The sequence below is a fragment of the Catharus ustulatus genome, chromosome 3 (assembly GCF_009819885.2).
Source record: "Catharus ustulatus isolate bCatUst1 chromosome 3, bCatUst1.pri.v2, whole genome shotgun sequence".
Lineage (NCBI taxonomy): Eukaryota > Metazoa > Chordata > Aves > Passeriformes > Turdidae > Catharus > Catharus ustulatus.
Genome location: NC_046223.1, coordinates 88,171,088 through 88,192,490, shown reverse-complemented (window position 1 = coordinate 88,192,490; position 21,403 = coordinate 88,171,088). Strand labels below are relative to the sequence as shown.

General features: G+C 39.3%; 1 protein-coding gene across 2 annotated transcripts in view; it reads left to right on the top strand.

The window, feature by feature from the left end:
* The window catches only part of SMAP1 (small ArfGAP 1), a 93,373-nt gene that overhangs the window by 65,898 nt on the left and 6,072 nt on the right, over window positions 1–21,403 (top strand). For both annotated transcript variants that reach the window (XM_033054113.2, XM_033054112.1), the window contains 2 exons: window positions 5,365–5,449; window positions 14,703–14,830. In XM_033054113.2, coding sequence (XP_032910004.1) covers window positions 5,365–5,449; window positions 14,703–14,830 — 213 coding nt within the window. The remainder of the gene's footprint in view (window positions 1–5,364; window positions 5,450–14,702; window positions 14,831–21,403) is intronic.

Sequence of the window (21,403 nt, the reverse complement as noted above, 5' to 3'; positions counted from 1 at the left end):
TTAAATTAGATTTTGTGGCTCTTTTCATAACAAGGACTCAAGGTTTTTTAGGTTAAAAATTCAAAATTATGCTAGAAAAGAAGCTGATCATGTGGAGCATGTGAAAGAATCAACTCCCTGGAAGCTTGTTCTGGCTTCACTTTCTTTCAGTGATATTTGCAAATAAACTGTTTCCAATAATCTCAGAATAATTGAAAGCAGCATACCTTGCTTGCTTTCAGCAGGTCTCCAACATGAGAACTCTGAAGGATAATGTGATGGCCATTAGTGACAATTGTGAAAAATGACCATGTAAGGCCTGCATATCAAAGATGTCTTGATGGTCTGCTGTTTGCAAGGACAGTATTTGAGAAGAATATACTAGCAGCATAAAAATGATTTTGAATGAGAAGCTGTTAATACATGACCTGAAGTAAATATATCTAGAAACTGCTATAACCATGTACTTAGTTCACTAAATTCACGTGTATTGCTAAGACAATCTTGAATGTCATAAAAAATAGTAGCCCCAGTAATCTGGAAGGCTCCACTTGGAAACAAATGCACAAAATTGTGTACCTATTCCTTCTACTTACCTTTTCATATCAGATTCTTAATGCTATTTTTAGTTTACTTAATGCTGCTTAGTCTGCTATTTTTAATGTGGTCATATTCCAAAGGGCATAACAAGGAATAGGTTGTCTAGTACTGCTGCCAATACTTTAAAATAATTGCTGTGGGAGTCAAGGAAACTAGTATTAGAAACTGAGATGAATCTTAATGCAGCAAGACTCCCAAGCATTTGTCATGCTGCCTTGCATCTCTACAAAATGTGGTATTTTTTGGATAAAACACAACACTAAGTTAAACAGTAAGTTTAAGAAATGTCACTGCCTTGTTATGCAGGCCTTTTTCCTGTTACACACTTCTGTGTTCACTGAGTGCGGTACTTAATATCTTGAAAGGCCACTCTCTTAATAAAACTTAGTCATGAATGAGTCCTGTTGGGGCAAAACTGCTAAAAATAAATTAAGCATCACATTTCTCTTTATGATTTGAAATAAAATTTTTTCATTACTCCAGTGTGGCCCTTCTTTTTTGTTCTTGTCCAAAAGTTTCGATAGCTTGTTTATGCCAGAATTATATGGGCTGGAAGAGACCTCTTGAAGTTCTCTCCTCAGCCCAGAAATACAGCATGAGCTCTACTCCAGAACACTGAAGTAAGCCATTGCTTTTCCTTATATCTGCTTCAGGTGGACCACAGAATCCATGGGACTGAACAGAGAACAAAACTGTCTCAAGAAACAGCATGGTAGTGAGGGTCATTTAGGTCTTCTTAAGAGTACAGTAAATTCACGAATACAAGCCGCACTGAGTATAAGCCGCATCTCTGGGTGTTGGCAAATATTTTGGTTTTTGTCCATAGATAAGCCGCACACGAATATAAGCCGCTCTGTTGTTCGCAGCGAGGACCCGCGTGCAATTAGTAACAGAACCGCGGGAGGGCGGGGTTTACTGGCTGAGCTAAGGCTGTGCAGGCTCGGCCCGCTAGGGGCCGCTGACAGGGCCAGGTGGCCCAGCCCGGTGCTGCCGCTCGGGGCCGGCCGCCGCTGCCACTGGGCTCGGTCACCCCAGGTCGGCGCTGCCCCGCGGTGGCAGGCAGGACGGAGCTTCCCCCGCTCCTACGGCAGCGACGGCGGGCGGGGACGGAGCTTTCCCGCGCCCGTGGCGCCGGCGGCGGGCGCGGACAAAGCACCCCGCCTCCTCCCCGAGCCGCGGCAATGGCGGCGCGCACTTCCTGCCCCCCCCCCGGGCCGTGGCAATGGCGGCACGGGGCTCCCGTCGGCTCCCCGAGACGCGGCAATGGCGGCGCGCACTTCCCCCCCCCTCCCCGGGCCGCGGCAATGGCTGCGCAGGGCTCCCGTCAGCTCCCGGAGCCGCGGCAATGGCGGCGCCCTCCCCCCCGTCGGCTCCCCGGGCCGCGGCAATGGCGGCGCGGCCCCCCCGAGCCGCGGCAATGGTGGCGCCCCCCCCCGTCGGCTCCCTGGGCCGCGGCAATGGCGGCGCCCCCCCCCCCCCCACCTCTCCTCCCCGGGCCGCGGCAGTGGCGGCGCCCCCCCCCCCTCCTCCCCTGGGCTGCAGCAGAGGAGGAAAGAGAGCTCTCCCGCCTCTCTCCCCGCCCCCCATGCTGCCTGCAGGGAGCCAGGGCAGCACGGTAACACTGTAACAATTGCGAAATGCCGGCTTTTACTGGCCGGTGCTTGGCTCGGCACTCTGGCTGGCACGTCTGGGGTTGTAAATGTCAGAAAATTATTAATATATTAGCCACACCCGACTATTAGCCGCACTTCCGGGTTTCCACCAAAATTTTTGTCAAATTGCTGCGGCTTGTATTCGTGAAATTACTGTAATTGTGTGCCTGCAAGTTTCTTGTTCTAACTCATCCCAGTGGTGCCAGCCTTATCTAATTTATAGAAGAAGTCCCTATCTGTGAATCATGGCAGACCTTAAGCACCAAACAAATGTCTTCTGAATTTGTACAAAAGCCTTCTTATGTGCCACAAAACATCTTAAACAGAAATAAAGACATACCAAATTGCAGAACTGATGGAAATCTCAGACAGGAGGATAGGAAATTCCAGGAAATGGTACTTGTTATGGTGAGAGAATGGGGGCAACAAAATAATTTTGCAAGTAAAATTAAAGAGGGAGATCTTTTGTTCCAGATAGCTGCTGAATGTTGCTTTGTGTGTCTGCTGTTATACAGATGAATTATTGGTAAATGTTAGGTGACTAACATGCTTTTTCATTTTTCAGACTGAAGGTTAGAATGTTGGTGAAAACTGCAAAGATGTTGAATAGTACTTTAAGGAGAAAGTCTTCACCCAGGAAAGAAATGCAGTATTAATGGCTAGAAATATTTTATGCACTAATGAGCTCAAAAATAATTTTGGAGCTTTTCTTAAATGTAATTAACTATGAAGTAACCTTAAAATCTAGTAGTTTACTTACTGGTAAGGGGAGCAAAATGGGACAGAAACTTCTGATCAAGAAATAATGGTTGCAATATTGGAAAAGAGCATCTTAAGGAATCATATTTTTATAGAAATTCATATTTTTATACTTTGTATCTTCATTGCCTTTCTTATTTAGAGAGTGATGAAACAGAAATATGCATTTAACATTTATTGAAAATGTTTGTTTGCCAAAGCAGAGGACCTAAGTAGATAATTCCTCCCATATGTAAAAATATATTAGTTATATGTATGAAAATATATTAGTTATATAATAAGATTAATTTGCCACAGCAGTAAGTACCAAATAAAAGAAAGTGCTATTTGAACACTTCCTCTTTAGTTCTTATTAATGTATGCAGAAGTGTTTGACTTCTGTGAAAAGTTTGCATTCAAAACTAACCTATTAAGCTTTAAATTATTTCAAATTGTGGTTTTAGGTAGTTATCAGAAGTCTAATACAGTGTAATGAAAATTTGCACATTTAATATAATTCTAATGGTTTTTCTTTTCAGTTGAAAGAAACCATTCTATATTCAGGATTTTTAAGCTGTTTAAGCAAAAGGAAAAAAACCTAGTTTCATGAAATAAAGGAGCAATGCTTCTTTTTGCAGCTTCTGTGACCTATAGTGTTTCTTACTGAGATGGAGAAAACTCGGATGTACAAGATTTTATGGCACATTCTATTCTGAAGTACTCACTATTAATTCTGATTAGTAAGAATAATAATAATAATAATGTTGGTTTATGGCATATTTACTGAGATATGGTCAATTGTAGAAAACTTAATTTTGAATTTTCACGTTTAGAAAAATCTTGATCTTTTACTTTCAAAAATGATACTTTGAGGATTTGGAATCAGTGTGCTATGCTCCCGATTGTAAATGCGATGTTGAAAATAATAATGCAGTATAGAATCAGGGAATTCGTAGACTCTTTTTTTCATCAGGCTCTTTCCCAAACAGCTGGATCTCGAGCAAGATATGTAAAGTCGACCTAAGGATTTTTGGCAAGAGGGAGCAAGTATTTCTCTGAGAGATTAGCAAGGATCAGATTATCTGTGATGATGATACCTGTTCACAGTAGCTGCAGGAATGGAATTTGGTTACTGGAGCTCTTTGCTGAAGGTTTTTGGTGGGGATTTGCTCATGCAAGAGGAGTATCTATAGTGTAACAGGCTTCTGTTCACTTGGGCTGCCTTTGAATACTCTTGAGTTCCCTCACTACTCTTTGCAAACACCAAGCTCCTTACTCTTTATCACCCTTTTGCAGGAGAGGAAGAAAGTAAAGGATTGCCTAAAGCAGATCTTTATATGATTGTGTTGAAGTTTAAAGTTCTCCTAATGCTAAATACTAAGATTCAGTGACTTCAGCAATCTCAGGTGCCTCAATGACCTGTGAAAGCCACATTATGTATATGATAAAGGTGTGAGTGAAGCAGGTTCTGTTGGTGTCAGCCCAGTGCCCAGCCTTACAGTGTCCTGCCACTGTTAGTGGGTAATCTCTTCTAGTTAAAGGCTGTACTCATTGATCAACCAGTCCACTTCAGGGTTTTGTGATAAGTGTGGAGCAAAGGCGCATAAAATGCATGTGAAGAAATGCATTTGTCATGTCACTACTATTAACCAGTTGGTCTTCATTTTAGAAATTGGTGTTTTGATGGATTCAAGGGATGAGCTTGATACTAGTGTGTGAAGAACTATAAACAGATTTATGAAGTAATTTTCATAATTAAATTTCACATAAATACCATCATACATTTTTGAAGTCTCTAGGCAAGAAAATACTCAGAGTTCCCTTTTCAGAAGGAGAAGAATGCTGTTACTAGCATTCCGGTTTATAAAGGAAAAGGTCATGAACTCAAGTTGTGTGCATCTGTGTCAGCATCTCTAAATTTTGCATGTTCTGCAGATGTTCTTTGCAGAAAGGCAAATTGATGGCATTAGTATACTTCTAATTTTTTAAGTTAAGCTTTTAAAAACTTCATTTTTTTCTTTAATGCTGCAGAACTGTGTACTTGGTTGCTGAAATGAGTTGATAAATTATAGACAGCTTTTTGCCTACTACATGATATGCCGTGGTTCAGTTTAAGACTTCCGTTTATTTTAAGCTATACTCAAACTTAGATTTATTTTAAAATTTACTACGTACCAGAGAAGGTACAACAATAATTTTTTACAGTCATGTGCCTTGTTCCTTTTGACTAGAACTGCTACATACTGCATTTCAAATCAAATTCATTATGATAAACAAATACGGAAAAGGACTTCTACTTCTGATACTGAGGCAGCATCTTTAATGAGAATTTTTAAAGCACTGAGTCTTTTCAGACGTGTTTACTTGTGTTTTGGGTTTTTTTTCCCCTTTCAAGCCACAGAAGAAAGAGGATCAGCAATCAGAAGCTAAAGCAAGTCCAAAAAAGTCATCAGAACCCACTATTGACCTTTTAGGACTTGGTAAGCAATGCATAATTACTTGGTTGTAAATCACACATAGATATGTAATTTTATATTATTAACAGATTATATGCTAATTATAAAAATATATGTACTTTTATTTTTTCTGTGATTACTGAAAGATTAATTTGAAAACCATAAGATTGCATGCATCGATTTAAAACTATAAAGGAAAATGCCATTGGGATGTGGGTACATCAGTAGTAATGTTTTGCTGGTAAGAGTAATGAGATCCTGTGGGAAGGGGAAGTTATCAAAGTGATCTTCAAAGACCTTGTGGACTGTAGTATTTTATTGTTTATGGTACAAGTGTACTTCTTAATAAAAATGTTGAGGTCATCTGGGTTATGTATTTGTAAAATACATTATATCACACAATTTCTATATAGTTAAAAGAATGGTAAACTGTCAGACTGCAGCTGACTAATACCTTGTAGAACTCAATATAGTGGGCATTTCAGTGCTCTGTACTGATTGCAACCATCATTCATTTTTATCTAATCCACCTTTTTGTTTTCTGACTGGCAGGTAACTATGCGTTTGTCCTGTAAATAAAATAGTTTGTAGTAAAATAATTTAATTGACACTGTCTGCCTATACTGTTGTGTATAGGCCATTCTCATAAAATATGTCTTTCATTTATCTAGTGTTGGTCTAAATGTGTTTTTTCCATCTGATGGAATCTTAACATGGAAATAGGAGAATAAAATATTACAGTATTTTTGTTTCCTTTTGAAATTCAGTGTTAGGAAAATCTTCTACAAGTTGTAAATGGATCTTAAGAGTATTCACTTTCTATCAATGTAAAGGTTACTCTTAATTTTCTACGTAATTTCTATGTTATATTAGAGGAGGCTAATTAAGTCTTTTAAATGTAATTCTAAAAACTTCATTTTAGAAAAATGTTGGGTTTTTTATTTTTTGTTTCAAGATATGAATGATGTGACAAAACAGTAAATGTTTTCTCCATTTTGAAATGCACGCTCTCATTCAAAGTGCGTGGTTTTTTCCCTCTGACGTAGAGCTAACTGTAAAGTACAATTTTTGCATGGGTTATGTGTATGTTGTCCATATCTCATTCCAAGTAATTGCTACTTTAGGCATGCAAATCTTAATTAACACCATAGAACGAATGTAGAATGAGCCTATTAAAAAAGAAAAAAGTAATTTATACTTGGTGGAAATCTGATTCTCCTTTATTTTCCTTTAGCAGACCAACAACCTAATTAAAAACAAGAGTTTAATCAATATGTGGTTTTGAGATTGCTAGGCTTCTGTATTCTTTTGGTCATGATTTGAAAAGTATCTTGGTAGCACTGTTTTATGATACAATAATGAACTCAGATTACACTGGCTAACTTGAGATGTAATGTGCAATGAAAATAATATTATAATTGGTGTTCAACAGCTCTGCTTGTTCAGTGAGATATAAAAAGGGCAAAGTTTATAATATGTGTGTTAAAACCCCATAATTTTAGAGGAGGGAATGCTTAAAGATCTTTTAAATAACAAATTGAAAAGTGGTATAATAAGCCAGTAGCACTTGGAATCCACTGAGCTGCAAATGAGATACGTGTTAATGAGAGTAGACCTGCATATTTCATTTGAAGAGTTGTCTTTTAATTAGCACCTGCAATAGAAGACTTCAGATAGTATTAAAAAAGAGGTCACGGCAACCCAATCTATCATAGAACCATAGAGTAGTCCAGGTTGGAAGGCACCTCAAATGACCTTCTGTTCCAAGGAGTCCATGGGAAGGGGAGCGTAGAGATTATCTAGCATCCTATCTGGACACAGACCTCCAGTGATGGGAACTCTGCCACATTTGTGGAGTTGTTCCAGTAATTGTTCTCATGGTAAAAAATGTCTTTCTTATGTTGACAAACTTGTATCTGTTGCCCTCTGTCTTCCCTGTGTGGCTCTGTGTGTTGTGAAGAGAGACTGTGTCCTCTTCATAGCTGCTCTTAAGTACTGGCATACTGGGATAAGAGTCTTCCTGGTCTTCCTGAGCCTTCCCTTCTCCAGGGAGAAAAGACTGACCTCTTTCACTCTTTCCTCATAGAGCAGGTCCTGCAGCCCTTTGGCCTCTTCATGCTTTTCCTTTGGACCGGCTCCAGTCTGTGTCTGTCTTGAATTGCAGGGTCAAAACTGGACTCAGACTCCAGGTGGAGCCTGGGAAGTGCTGAGTCAAGTGGGATGATCACATCTTTGCCTCAGCAAATAACACCCCTGTGGATACATTCCAGAATTTCAATCACCTTTTTTGCTGCAGTGATGCACTGCTGATTAAAATGTTTGATATGTCATATCAAATAATATTAAAATTGATATGATTGCTTAGCTTGTTCTTCTTACTGAACAGACATTTTTCTAATGAGGATTCATTCTCTTAGGACTACATTTCTGCAAGTGAAGAATAGTACTAGCTTTTAGTAGGGCAGCTCAAAATCACTTGTGATAGCTGGTTAAGTAATTTTAATGGATCAGAATTCATGCTAGAATAATCTTGGCTTTCAGAACAGCCCAGTTTCTTCACAAAGTATTTTCTTGAGTAACCCTCACTAGCTTTGGGAATGGTGTTAGTCTTTGGATCATTGTTCTTTTTGTCTCAGTTGGTTTTGCAGTAATGACCACATCAGAAGGTAAACTTCCTTAGATAGAATTTATCCTATGAAAATTGTAGCTAGGTAATTTTCAAAAAGGAAACTTTCTTTCACTTTTCTTTACAAATTGCAAAATTTTCAAGAAAATATGCCTTGAGGAATTATACCTTTAAAATCTTATAATAGGAGAAAAGGCATAATATCCTCAGTGACGGTACTATCACATTTGTGTTTGTTCTGAGCCCTTTTAAATATATTCATATGGTTCCCTTGATTCCTGGTCAGAAGGTTATTTTTGAGATTCAGTTTAGATACTCACTTTTTGATGATGCAACTACATTTGTGGGTTTTGGCTTTTTGATTCAGAATAGATTTTAGTTGAGAACTCCACATACTGAAAGGTGGAGAAATGTATATGTACAAGCTAAATATTGTTATGCTCTCTACAAGCAGTAGTGTTAGTGTTCTTGCTGTGCAACTCCAAATTCCTTCTTTCTCTTCCCAAGCAATGGGAAATAACAGGCTATTTCTGCAGGCCAAGCCTGAAGCTGCTTTTTCAGTCATCTCTTACAATTATTTGGATCTTATCCATGCTGGAAGAATGCCCTGTTGAAAATGTGGAGACCTAAAATTGACACTAGAATCAATAATACAGGATTTTATAAAATTAATTTTTAACAGGGTAATTAGAGGAAACAGTATTTCATTTGAAAGTCACAGTGTGTAAACCACAGTTCTTCAGCACTTAAGTGATTGGCAGTGCTGTATTTTCCTCTCTCTGGTGTTAATCTTGTGCTCTGTGCTCGTTTTTGGTTTTTGTTCTTACAAGGTAGATGTCTCCACTTATATCAGGTTGGTTGATGTAAATGATTTCTTAATATTTAGTAAAAAATGATGTGATAGCTGTGTACAAATACAAATGGAATATTGGAATGTTACAAAGGCAGTTTGTGATCATTGTGTTTGCCAAGGTATGCCACTTAGAAATTACTTTCACAGATAAAGAAAAAATATAAAATTATATTACCTTACAGAATAACCAGAAAGAAGAAAAGTGCGTTTTGCATATTCTACATCATTTGCCATGTTTAGATGTGCCCTTCATAAAATAAATAATTGCATATACTGGATTAACCACTGTAGCTACAGTGAATAACTAGAAGAAAACTGATTTATTATGTTATTATTTACTGAATTTGATGTGTGGGGCATTCATCTGGCGTGGTTGGAGGTAAAATATGATAAACGAAAAACTGCTTATCTGCTTCTGCATAGGAAATGTTCTCTGAAAGAGTTCTGTGTAGTTTTGAGAGGTTGATCATTATATGAAATGTAACAAAATGTTGCATAACTGAGAAAGGCACTTTTGTCGGAACTGTTGGGTACATACCAAAGCAGCATGGTTGGTCCTAAGTCAGAAAGTTTCATTTAAGAAATAGCAAAGATACATTAATAAGTATATAAATACCATATATACAAATATAGATCATAGACTCCTAGAATCATAGAATAGTTTGTGTTGGAAGGGACCTTTAGAGGTCATCTAGTCCAAACCCCCTGCCATAAGTAGGGGCATCTTCAGCTAGGTCAGGTTACTCAGAACTCCATCCAACCTGGCCTTAAATGTTTGCAGGGAAGGGGCAGCTACCACCTCAGGGCAACTTTTCACAACCCTCATGCTGGAAAAAAATCTTTTTTTTATCTAGTCTGAATCTATACTGTTTTAGTTTAGAACCATTACTTCTTGTTGTATCACTACAGACCCTAAAAAAAGTGTGTCCCAATCTTTCCTGTAGATCTTTAAGTACTGGAAGGCTGCAATAAGGTCTCCCTGGAGCCTTCTCTTCTCCAGGCTGAACAGTCCCAACTATCTTAGACTTTCCCTATAGAAGAAATCCCTCTGATCATGGCCTTTCTTTGGACCTACTGCAATAGATCCATTTCTTTCGTGTGCTGGGGACCTCTGAGCTGGATGAAGCACTCCAACTGGGGTCTCAGCACAGTGGAGTAGAGAAAGAGAATCCCTTCCCTCAACCCGCTGACCACACTGCTTTGGATACAGCCCACAATACAGTTGAGTTTCTGGCATGCAAGCGCACATTGCCTGCTCATATCCAGATTTTCATCCTCCAGGATCCATAGGTCCTGCTCTGCAGGGCTGTTCTCAATTCACTTGTCCTCAAGCCTGTATTTGTAGCATGGATTGCCCTGACCTGGTGCAGGACCTTGCACTTGGCCTGGTTGAACCTTATGAGGTTTGCATGGCCCCACTTATTGAGCTTGTAAATATGTTAACATTTGTAGTGTGGCTGCAATGTTCAGATTGTGCTTAGGTAAGCAATAGGTCTTACCCAAAAGAAAAACATTTACAACCACTTGAGGTATTACTAGCTTTCGGGCTTTCCACATTTTATTTTCAGAAGTATTATATAGAAATTGCCTCCCTGTGAATGCTTTTACCCTTCTGCAAAGGTTTCAGCAGTAAATAAAATTTTACTAATGCATTAAATAATTCTGCAATAATTTTGACCAGACCTTGTTTGAGTCTTTATCCCATATTTTTGTTGGAACTATTGACCTATTTCTCTCAATTCTGCCTTTCTAGTAATTTGGTGTAAAATATAATCATATGCATATTCTCTTTATTGAAAGTCTTGGTATGGCTGTCATAAATTATTGTAAATATAAAAACACATGGCTGCTTAGTAACAAAGTTACTGTAAAGAGTTTGGTCCATAAAAATTGATTTTCAGAAGTGCAGAGGTAAAGACCAGGTCTGATTTTTTGCTGTTTTCTCTCCTGCTGTCTCTTTGAAGCCCTTCTGCTGGTCTTCTCTCACTATCAGCACAGATAAATGTACCAAGGATTGATGATGTATATGAAAGCTATGATGTATATGAATAACAGAGAGCAGCACTGAATTGGAAATTGTCAGGGATTAATAAAATCTATAAAGAAAAAGAACTGTAAAGGTAAACTTCACTGGAGCCCTTCACTATGTTATTAAATACATCCTGGTAAATAGTTTTTGTTTCTGCTGTCAAACTGAAACAAGACTTCCTAATCTGAAATCTGAAGCATCATCTGCTGTTACAGTGTGGCAGACAGATATTATCTGTAATTGTCATAAACTGTATTGTTTTAAACTCATAAACTCATATTGGCATAAACTGTAAGAAGAGAAGTTCTGGAATCACACCTAGGAGCAAGGGTGAAGAACAGCATCTACTGACTCTTCACGTTCCCTTGTCTGAGTGAGCATGGAAGCTCTGCTTTGCACCTGCTCTCATTGCAGTGTTTTTTGCTACATCTGACATTTCATTCCTAGCTACGGATGCATTCTTCAGAAAAGTGATGAAAGTACTGTTTCTCAAAAGCTAATTGCTTCAAAGTAATCCTGTGATGGTTGAAACTATAAATTTCTCAAAATACTCAGACAGACCCATGTAACTTAATCTGATGTTTAACCTGTTCCCTGGAAATATTACAGCTGTGTTTCCTTCTGTCATATACACATGCCACCTCTTCTAATCGGGTTTTAATGGTAGGTGGCACAAGTTGAATGAATAGTGATATACTTAGAATTAAAACTGAAAACTCTGCTGAGTATCTTTCTTATTTTGCAGAAATATTTTAAAATTAGAAGGGAAAGGAAGAAATACATCCTAATCCATGACCTTGTGTGTTGAAGTTGAGAATGTCCATAATCTCTGTATAAGAACTGTGAATTATTGTGTTCAGAAACAAGACTGTGCATGCCTGCATGCAAATATATTTAAATGGAAACACTAATATTGCTACAAGTAATAAACTGGAGTGAAAATGCTGCTAGGTTTTTTCTATATTCTGAAACTTATTTCTTTCAATAGGGAAGGAGGGAGGTTTGTGGAGTCTCTTTTTAATAGCTATAAATATTCCAACTATTGCATTTTGAGACATCAGTAAAACAGGATCATTTATTAATACTATTCATACAGGCTTAAAACTGTCTTAAACAGTAATTCAGACTGTCTAGTTTCTGCACCAGTGGAGATAGGGAGATATTTATTCAGTAAGAGATGAAAGGCATGTGCATTACCAAATAACATTCTTACAGAACAAATCTTGGTTTTTTCTTACAAAAAAATCTGGGTTTTCATAATATTGGTTTATAAGCAACATATTAAATACTTGAAAAATACTGTATCTTTACAAATGGGTTCTATCATGAATGTTCTAAATATGTGAAATGCTTGTTTCAGTAAAAGATTGCATTTAAATTTTCAGTCTTCTATGTTAAATGCCTTTATATTCAGGGAATCTAAACTACTTTGGAATATGACAAGAGAGATTTTTTTTAATACACGTGTCTGAGAAAATGAGAACATGAAATTATTAATTCCTGACAGTCCTTTTGCTTGAAAACTATGCACAGTTCATTCCTAAATTTATCTGAAACAGTGAACCTTTGGGGAGATGTTTTTAGAACTGCCAGTCTACAGAATGACCTCAAAAGAAGCTTATGCTTAAATGACCAATACATTTATTTACACACATCTCAAAGCACTAGTGTGCATCAATTGATACAGCAAATTATACATATGGTCATTTTGCTGTCCACTGGTTTCCATTCATCAGAAGAAAGGGAAGAAGGAGACCTTTGCATTATGGTGTAAGCAACTCTGTCTTAATCATAGGTGAGTTTGTAACTTTGCTTTTTAAAATCACTGCAACAGCAGTCCCCCATCAAAGTCAAATCACAGAAGAGTAATAAAACTGACAGAGGTGGCTACTTCACATTCCTCAAGCTGCTCAGTTTTTACTCAGCATAGAAGATCTAGTAATGTCAACTCATTCCCATTGCCACTTCACCTTCTCATAGAAGGCAGGCAGAAATGAGAAGGCATCTGTCGTGGTTTGACCCCAGCTGGCAACTAAACCTCACACAGCCACTTGCTCACTCCCACCCATGGGATGGGGAAGAGAATCAGGAGGGTAAAAGTGAGAAGACTTGTTGGTTGAGATAAAAACAGTTTAACAGGTAAAGCAAAAGCTGTGCATGTAAGCAAAGCAAAACTAGGAATTTATCCACCACTTCTCATGGGCTGGCAGGTGTACAGACATCCCCAGGAACTTGGGGCTCTATCATGTGTAACAGTGACTTGGGAAGACAAATGCCATCACTTCAAAGATCTTCCTCCTACTCCTTCCCACTGCTTTATGTACTGAGCATGGCATCATACTTTGGGTGTGGAATGTCCCTTTGTTAGTTGGAGTTCACCTATTCTGACTGTGTCCCCTCACAACTCCTTGTGCACCCCCAGCCTCCTCACTGGTGGGGTGGTGTCAGAAAAGTCTTTGACACTGTGCAGATTCTGCTTGGCAATAATGAAAACATCCCTGTGTAACCCAACTCTGTTTCCAGCACAAATCCAAAGCAGAGCCCCATCCTGGCTATTGTGAGGAACGTTGACTCTATGCCAGCCAAAACCAGCACAGCATCTGTGGGTAATGGTCTTCTGAGTAGATTGTTTCAGAATGCAGTTGTATGATGTTAGTAGCAGTGTACTGTTTTCAGTGTACTGTAATCTAGGAGTTTTGTAATATTGACCCTCCTGTCAAGTATAAACAGCCTTGCCAGTCGTGGCAGTGGTTTTTTGCAGAGACAATTGTTACTTAATTCAACTAGTTTGTTCTGTCAGAGGAGTCTGACTTCTGTACTGAGATTGGTTAATTTTAAACTCAACATCTTCTATTGACTGTAAAAACTTTCCTAAACTTGCTACTGAGACCGTTCATTAGGAAGATCAGCAGAATCTAGAGTCACCTTTGTATTTGTTAAGCTGTATGTAATGGCAACCCACTTGTGATATGCTTAGGTATAAATTTATTCACCAATTCTTACCACTTTTTCTTGAGCAGCTTAAAATCAAAAGAGAAGTGGTTACTCTGTTTCTTAAAAACACTTGTGATATTTTTGTCCCTATATCTTTTGAAGTACTTTATTGCAAACTCTCTTTAAAGTGTATTTCTTCTTTTTTTGTCGTCCACTTTCACCTAGATCAGTAAATGAGTTCATCCTGTTCATGTTCATACAGACACCAAGGCTCAGAGCGAGAGCCATAGGTGCTTATGGGTAATTAGCTCAGTGTGCCTGGCAGATGTGTTCATATGGAGCTATAGAATTGTCTGTGCAAAGTTTGTGTACTCTTGCGTACATTAGCATATCAAGAATAACTTCATGGATTCTAAAAAGCAAATTTTAATTCCAGAGCACAGATGAGTGTGTTCTGTCTGATACATGGCTACCAAATTTGGACCTTCTCAGTAAGACATCTATTTAAATTCTTACTAAAAATGTTGGTGTGCAGAGACTCCCTGTGAAATGGGTAGTCTGTACTGCTAAGTTGGTGTGGTTGTCCTTAGGGAAGTTTTAAGTGGGTTTTTTGTCATTGGTTGTTTTTTGTTTGGTTTTTTCTGGAGGACATTAGTGTGCCATCTTTTTCCAGAAAGAAGTCTTTGCAAAATCTGAACTGTCGGAAAAATATCTCAGAAATAGAGCACATCTTTGATGGGGGCAGGGTAGGAGGGAATAGACAACTCTTAATTTTTCTCATGGTGTTATGATATTAATAATTTTCACTTTAAAAGTGATTCTGTTGCTTTTTTAGATGGTCCAGCTGAAGCATCTGTTACAAATGGAGGCACTGCTGCTGTCACAGCACTGAATGATGACCTGGATATCTTTGGCCCAATGATCTCTAATCCTTTACCAGCAGCTGCAGTACCTCCTGCTCAGGTAAAATTTAATAAGTGTATTTAGTTATAACTGTGTGCAAATATGTGCATCCATATATAATGGGTAGCACTGAATTCTGGTTTTCCCTCTTTCCAGCCATTCTAAGCTGGAAATAAGACTTCCATATGTAGTTTCTGTGTGAAAAGAGCAACCTGACAAAGAAGAGAAGATAAAGGCTTCTTTTGTTTCTATTCCATGGATGTGTGATGTAACCTGCTGGTTAAAGAATTATTTAGCTGCAGATTGCAGGAAATCCAAAAGAAGGCTAAATATTTAAGAGTGAAAAAAAGCAAAGTAAAGGGTGATACCCTAGCTGATGATGACTAGTGATGGGTTAAATAATGGAGTAACTGCTAAAGCATACTGAATTTTATGTATACATAACATTTTAAATGCATTTCTATGATGAAGATTTGGTCACTGGACCTTTTGTGAGAGGAATATTTTGACATGTTGTTCATCTTTGTGCTAGTTTTTAGACTAAATATGATACTTACTAAATTGATTAAAAATGGTAGAAATGTTCTCAATATCTGTTATCACTTTGTTTATATACTGGAAAGCATGACTATATTCACTGGCTGTAAACAAACCTGTCCAGATTTGTAGTGACATTTTTCTTTCCTCTGAGTGCTGTAATCAGAAGAAACAAACAGAACTCTCAGCAAGCATTTTTTTAATCAAGCACACGATCCTTATGGTGTATTGCAAGATTTAATTCTTGGTTATCTTTCATTTTTAATTAGTAATGTCAAAGAAAATGTAATCAGATAATCTTTACAGATAAGAGACAGAAACACGGATAGGTAGCAGAAGACAGGTTTCTGGTGGTGATTATGTGGGTTACTTGCTTTAGCAAGTTAGGGTAAAGAGAATATTATTCTGTTTTTCTTCAGGATTATTAAGACCTTGCAAATGTTCTGTTTCAGGATGGTGATGTCTAGTCTGGGAACTGAGGCTGGGCAAGAGTTGCCTCTCATTTGGCAGTGCTATGAGTATTTTGTGAGATCTTTCACTTTGCAACATGGATAAAAGTTTTATGGGGTTCAGAGAAGAGTTAGGAGAATACAGGGTACCTTATTATGAGAGGGGTTTAAGGACTTGGTCTGTTTAAATTTCATGAAGTAAATAAAAGGTGTGTTTATAATGTGAAGTTATTTTGTGCGACACTGTAATTGGTGAAGTGGGCATAAACTCAGATCAGCAGTTGAGTAACCCTAACATTCAGTTCCTGTGCTTGAAATTGGAAAATTAAAACTAGAAGTCCATGGCCAGACCTTAACTTGAACTTGTTTGGATATCTATTAACATTAACAAACTATATTGAATTTTTTCAAAATGAATAGAAGAAGGGGATCAGATGTGGAATAGCATGGTGGCATGGCTTGCTTTCTCACCGAGATATTTACTATTACATTCTGCATTGTAGGTGTGTCTGAGGTGCCAAGTGAAATTTGAGAGCTTTTCTTCTGAAAAAGAAGGGAATTTATTGGTGCTCCTCAAACTGATCTGCATGACCCTTGAGTTCTCACAAGACTGCTTTTCTTCTCCTTTTTAACCTGAAAGGCAGCATTTAATGCTAAAGGCACTCTGTTTTATGGCACTGTGGAGCACAGAAATGTCTGTTTGAATGTGTTATTATGTGACTGAAACATCATTATGTCTGGAAAACTTAGGATTTATGTCCATTATCATAGCCAAGACATGTTTTTCAAGTGAAAAGAAAGCATTTGTTTCTCCTTTTTCAAATGTGACTTGAGCATTGATGATCATGAGCACTTTGACTCTGCTTTCAGATGTGTCTTTATCACAGTTTTCAAAAACAATTAAAATGTTTCTTCCCACTGTTCTTTATTGCCGGATGCTAATGCAAACTGTTGAATTTGTAAAGGACTGGTAAAGAACAATATGTGAAAGAGTAATTTTTTTTAATAGAATTTTGCCTATTATCAAACTCAGGAGGGTTTGAGTTACAGTAAATTCACGAATACAAGCCGCACGGAGTATAAGCCGCATATCCGGTGTGTTGGCAACATTGATGTCTTTGTCAATAGATAAGCCGCACCCGGAATATTAGCCGCACTTTAGTTCGCAGCGAACTTTCACAAAGTCGTCATTTAGTAACACAATCGCGGGATCGCCGGGGCTTACTGGCTTACTGCCAACCTCGGAAACATTGTTTCCAAGTGAAAAAAGACACACCCTTTATTTACAAGCCGAAAAAGACAGGAACAATAGTGTGGTCATTTTGCGAGCATTCCCAATGGATCCGCGTGGCCTTTAAACAGCCGCTCAGCCGCGCAGGCAGGCAGCTGAGCTCCGAGCGGAGCCACATCTCTGTGCTGGCACAGGAGCGGCCGTTGTAGCCCTCGCAGCCCCGCGGGGGGAGCGGCCGTTGTAGGCCTCGCGGCCCGCGGGGGGAGCGGCCGTTGTAGCCCTCGCAGCCCCGCGGGGCGAGCGCCGCTCTGGCCCTCGCAGCCCTGCGGGGGGAGCGGCCGTTGTAGCCCTCACGGCCCGCGGGGCGAGCGGCCGTTGTAGCCCTCTCCCTGCGAGCCGAGTGGCCGTTCTACCCCTCTCCCTGCGGGCTGAGCGGCTCCCCCAGCCCTCTCCCTGCGAGCCGATTGCCCGCTTCATCCCTCTCCCTGCGGGGAGAGAGGCTCCCCCAGCCCTCTCCCTGCGAGCCCAGCCAGCCCCGTAGCCGCACAAGACTGAAAACACTTTAAAAAGTACAGAGAAATATCACACACTTTTATCGAACTGCCGAGGTAACTCACCCCGATAACAACCCCCGCCCCTCAGTAACGCCGCCATCCACAGGCAGGCAATAAGCTGTTCTCTGATTGGTTCATCGTCGGAACAACGGGAAACCATGGATTTCAGACTGTTTTGGCTCGGGACTGGACCAGCATGATACTAGGTAAGGGCAGATATCACATTTTTGTCCATAGATTAGCCGCACCGGAATATTGGCCACATTTCCGGGTTTCCACCAAAATTTTAGTCTTCTTGCTGCGGCTTGTATTCGTGAAATTACTGTACCTTAAGCAACTGCTATGGTAGAACTAGATAAACGGCATGTGCTATAAATTATGAATTATTCATGGGCACAGAAAGGAAAGAAGAACATTTCATATGTTTAATGATACTTTTTCGTGTGAGGTGGGCATAGTTAAATTATAGGTATTAGAATAGGGTTTATTGCCAGACATTGTAGAAGTGAGCAAAGGTCTATCATTTTTACCTATACTTAAAACAATTTCCTAGATTGTTTTAACCAAATGTTATTTTCAAATTTTGTATTATATGTCTTCCAGCCAAAGTGTGATCTTCATTTTTCAGTGAAATTTGTAGAGAGGAAGACAAGGAAAGAACTGGGAGGTATTAAGTTTGGAAGTATTAATTCAGTGAAATATTTATTGTAAGTCTTTCTCCAAGGAGGATACTAAAATCCAGTCAATTCAAACTTTTTTGGGTTTTTTGTGTGTGTGGGTCTGTGTCTGTGTGTCTGTGTCTGTGTGGGCTTGATTTGAGTTGTACTGTACTGGGAGCTGAGAATCAATACAGTGGCTACAAAAGCATATTTTCATATAAATGGTGCATGTCTTTCATGATTCATATCTGAAAAACTTTGGTGGTATATTTTAGATAAAGAGATGTCCATAAATACTTGGTTTTCCCTGAGGTCAGGTGTATGTACCTAGTATGGTTGCCATAGATTGGCCGACAGTCTTCAACTTACTAATCTGTTTTGGTGATGTTAATGTGTCATAGTCTTCAGATTTTATGAAAAATGCATTGTTTCAGAAGTTTGCTTTATCATGAGTATTATTTAAGTAGGGTCTTACTGGAGAGCTATTTAGTCCTATTCCAGTATGACCAGTTGAAATGTTTGTAGCTGCTGCTTATGTTTATTTTACCCCTGTCTATATTTTCAGGTATGTGAAAGCAAAAGTTTCATTCCTTCAAATGGAGTTAGAGCAATTCCAAAAGTGACTGCAGTCTGGGCAATAAGTGGGTTGAAGGAAGTGCACAGAAGGACTTGGGGGCACTGGTGGATGCAGATCTGAATGTGAGCTGACAATGTGCACTTTCTGCCTAGAAACCCAACAGTATCCTGGGCTGCAGCAGGAGAGGGACATTTTCAGGGAGTCTAGTGACGGACAAGGGAAAACGGCTTCCAACTGAACAAGGGTAGTTTTAGATAAAATATTAGGAATAAGTTCTTTTCTGGTAGAGTGGTGAGGCTCTGAAACAGGTTGCCCAGAGAAGTTGTGGATGCCCCCATCCTTGGCAGTGTTCAAGGCCAGATTGGACAGGACTCTGAGCAGCCTGATCTGGTGAAAGGTGACCCGCCCATGTCAGGGGGTTGGAACTTGATGACTTTTAAGGTCCCTTCCAACCCAAACCATTTATGAACCCATGATTATACTGTCTTTGGTTCTTCAAATGCCGTAGGTAGAGTGTAGTGGAAGAGCTGGCATCATACTCCAGAATCTGAAGGATTCAGCTAAATAGAGTTTAGATGAACAGAAATTTATTCTGAGTTCTAGAGAAGGGAAATCTCAAGAAGGAGTTAGAAGTGGTACTGCAGGGAAGATAAATATTTTCAAGCCTAGATAAAGATGATTGCAAAGGAAACACTGTGTTGCTTGTTGTGAGTACTGGACATGGGTCAAAAAATAGAGTTGAATTTTTAATCGTGTTGTAAGGTTAATTATGTTCTGAGAAAGTGATAGAAATCTTAATCTGACTTTTTCAGGTGTTGCTGATAATTCCAAAAAGCAAGAGAGGAGATGAGATTTCTTAGTGAACTGAATATAGTTGAGTGCTCATTTCCTCATCAGTTATTACCAAAGTAATTTCACAATTATAAGCCGCACTGTTTTGACTAAAATTTTGGTCCGAACCCAAAGTGCGGCTTATAATCAGGTGCGGCCAATATATGGACAAAGAAGGAAAAGTTGCTCTTTTAGTTTGGAGGACAGGTGTCTGCTAAGAAAGGCAGGAACTTCTCTTTGAAATGGAGAATGTAAACCCCCTCCCTCCAAATTATTATAATTTTAAAATCAAGGGGCTTTCAGGCAAAAATATGGGAATTAGGAATAACAGTTCTTTACTAGGGAAATTAAAATAGAAATACAGTACTACAAAGAAACAAACTGCAAACCCTGACAAAGTCAGAGTACAATCTGACACCCCATCAGGCAGGGTGTTGGTAGCAGTCCCATTCCGTGGTGGCTGCATCCTGCTGCAGTGACAGATGTGGCTCAGTTGAAGCAGTGATTCTGTAGAAGGTGCAGTTTCCCTCCGGAGGTCCAGTGGTGATGTGGCGAAATCCGGTTTTCTACTGGAGTCCAGTGGAGAAAGGGGCTCCCTTAGTGTCCCAAAACCTCTGTTCTTATTTTGGTAAGAAATGTTGGGCTCTTCCCCCTGGCTGGAGCAACTTCCAATGGGATGCAGTAATTTTATCAGTCACACAGTGAGACTCAATGGGCCATTAGCAGAAAATGACTGGCTGGAGGAAGGATGGGTTGTGAAAAGATAAAGAACAATGCCCTGCCTGGTTTCAATGGATGGCCCATTAACAGAATATCTGCCGTTGAGATAAGGATCACTGCCCCCACCCTCAACAGATGGTGATAGAACAGATACCTTTTATCACACTCTGCATTGTAACATGCAACTTATAATCAGGTGCGGCTTATATATGGACAAAAACCAAAAATATGCTGAAACCCACAAGTGCGGCTTATACTCAGTGCGGCTTATAATTGTGAAATTACTGTAATAATTGATTATTTTTAATGGAACTGAGTAGATGTCTAGAAAACAAAATATGCAAAATCAAAACCAGGAAGAGTTGAAATAAACATCAAGTCCATTTACAGTGCAAAGATAAAAAGAGTAAGCATTGTATACAGAATTTAAGACCTTAATAATGTACTTAGTACCTTGCTTACATAAGATTAATTAAGTGCTAGGCTGTATTTTCCCTATGCAGGTAGCTCTTCTAGTCAGGAGGGAGAAATTGAAAATGTTGTATGGGGCCATTATTTATCACCATACAAATGGAAAACAGTAGAGACCTGGCTTTTCTACAGGCCAGCCCTGCTTTCCTAGATACCAGCCAGAGACGAGAAGGTAGCAGGAAAGTGCACGTGTGGTTTTTTGTGTCCTGCAGTCCTCTCAACTCCGTGTGTCCCCCTGTCCACCTCCCTTTGTCATTTCCTCTGTTGCCACCTCTCTTTCAATTTGTAGGAAAAGTTCTGTTGCGCTGATATAATGAAACTGCGTATCAGTATGATACTTAAGCACCTGATGAGCATTTAGGTTTAGCATAATGACTGTCTGAGAGCACTGTGTGTTGGAAAATGATTATATATGAATGCCAGGTGTGTTTTTACAGAGGTCTTGGGTAGCATGACAATGTTAGAGATACAAAAATCATGTCAATATTGGTTGTTTTTTAACTTGGATGCCACCTGCTGTTTTCTTGCCATGTATTTTGCATTACCTTCCATTTATTCAGGTGATGAACACTTCAGGGAGTGCTTTTCTGGTGCTTTGGCTCCT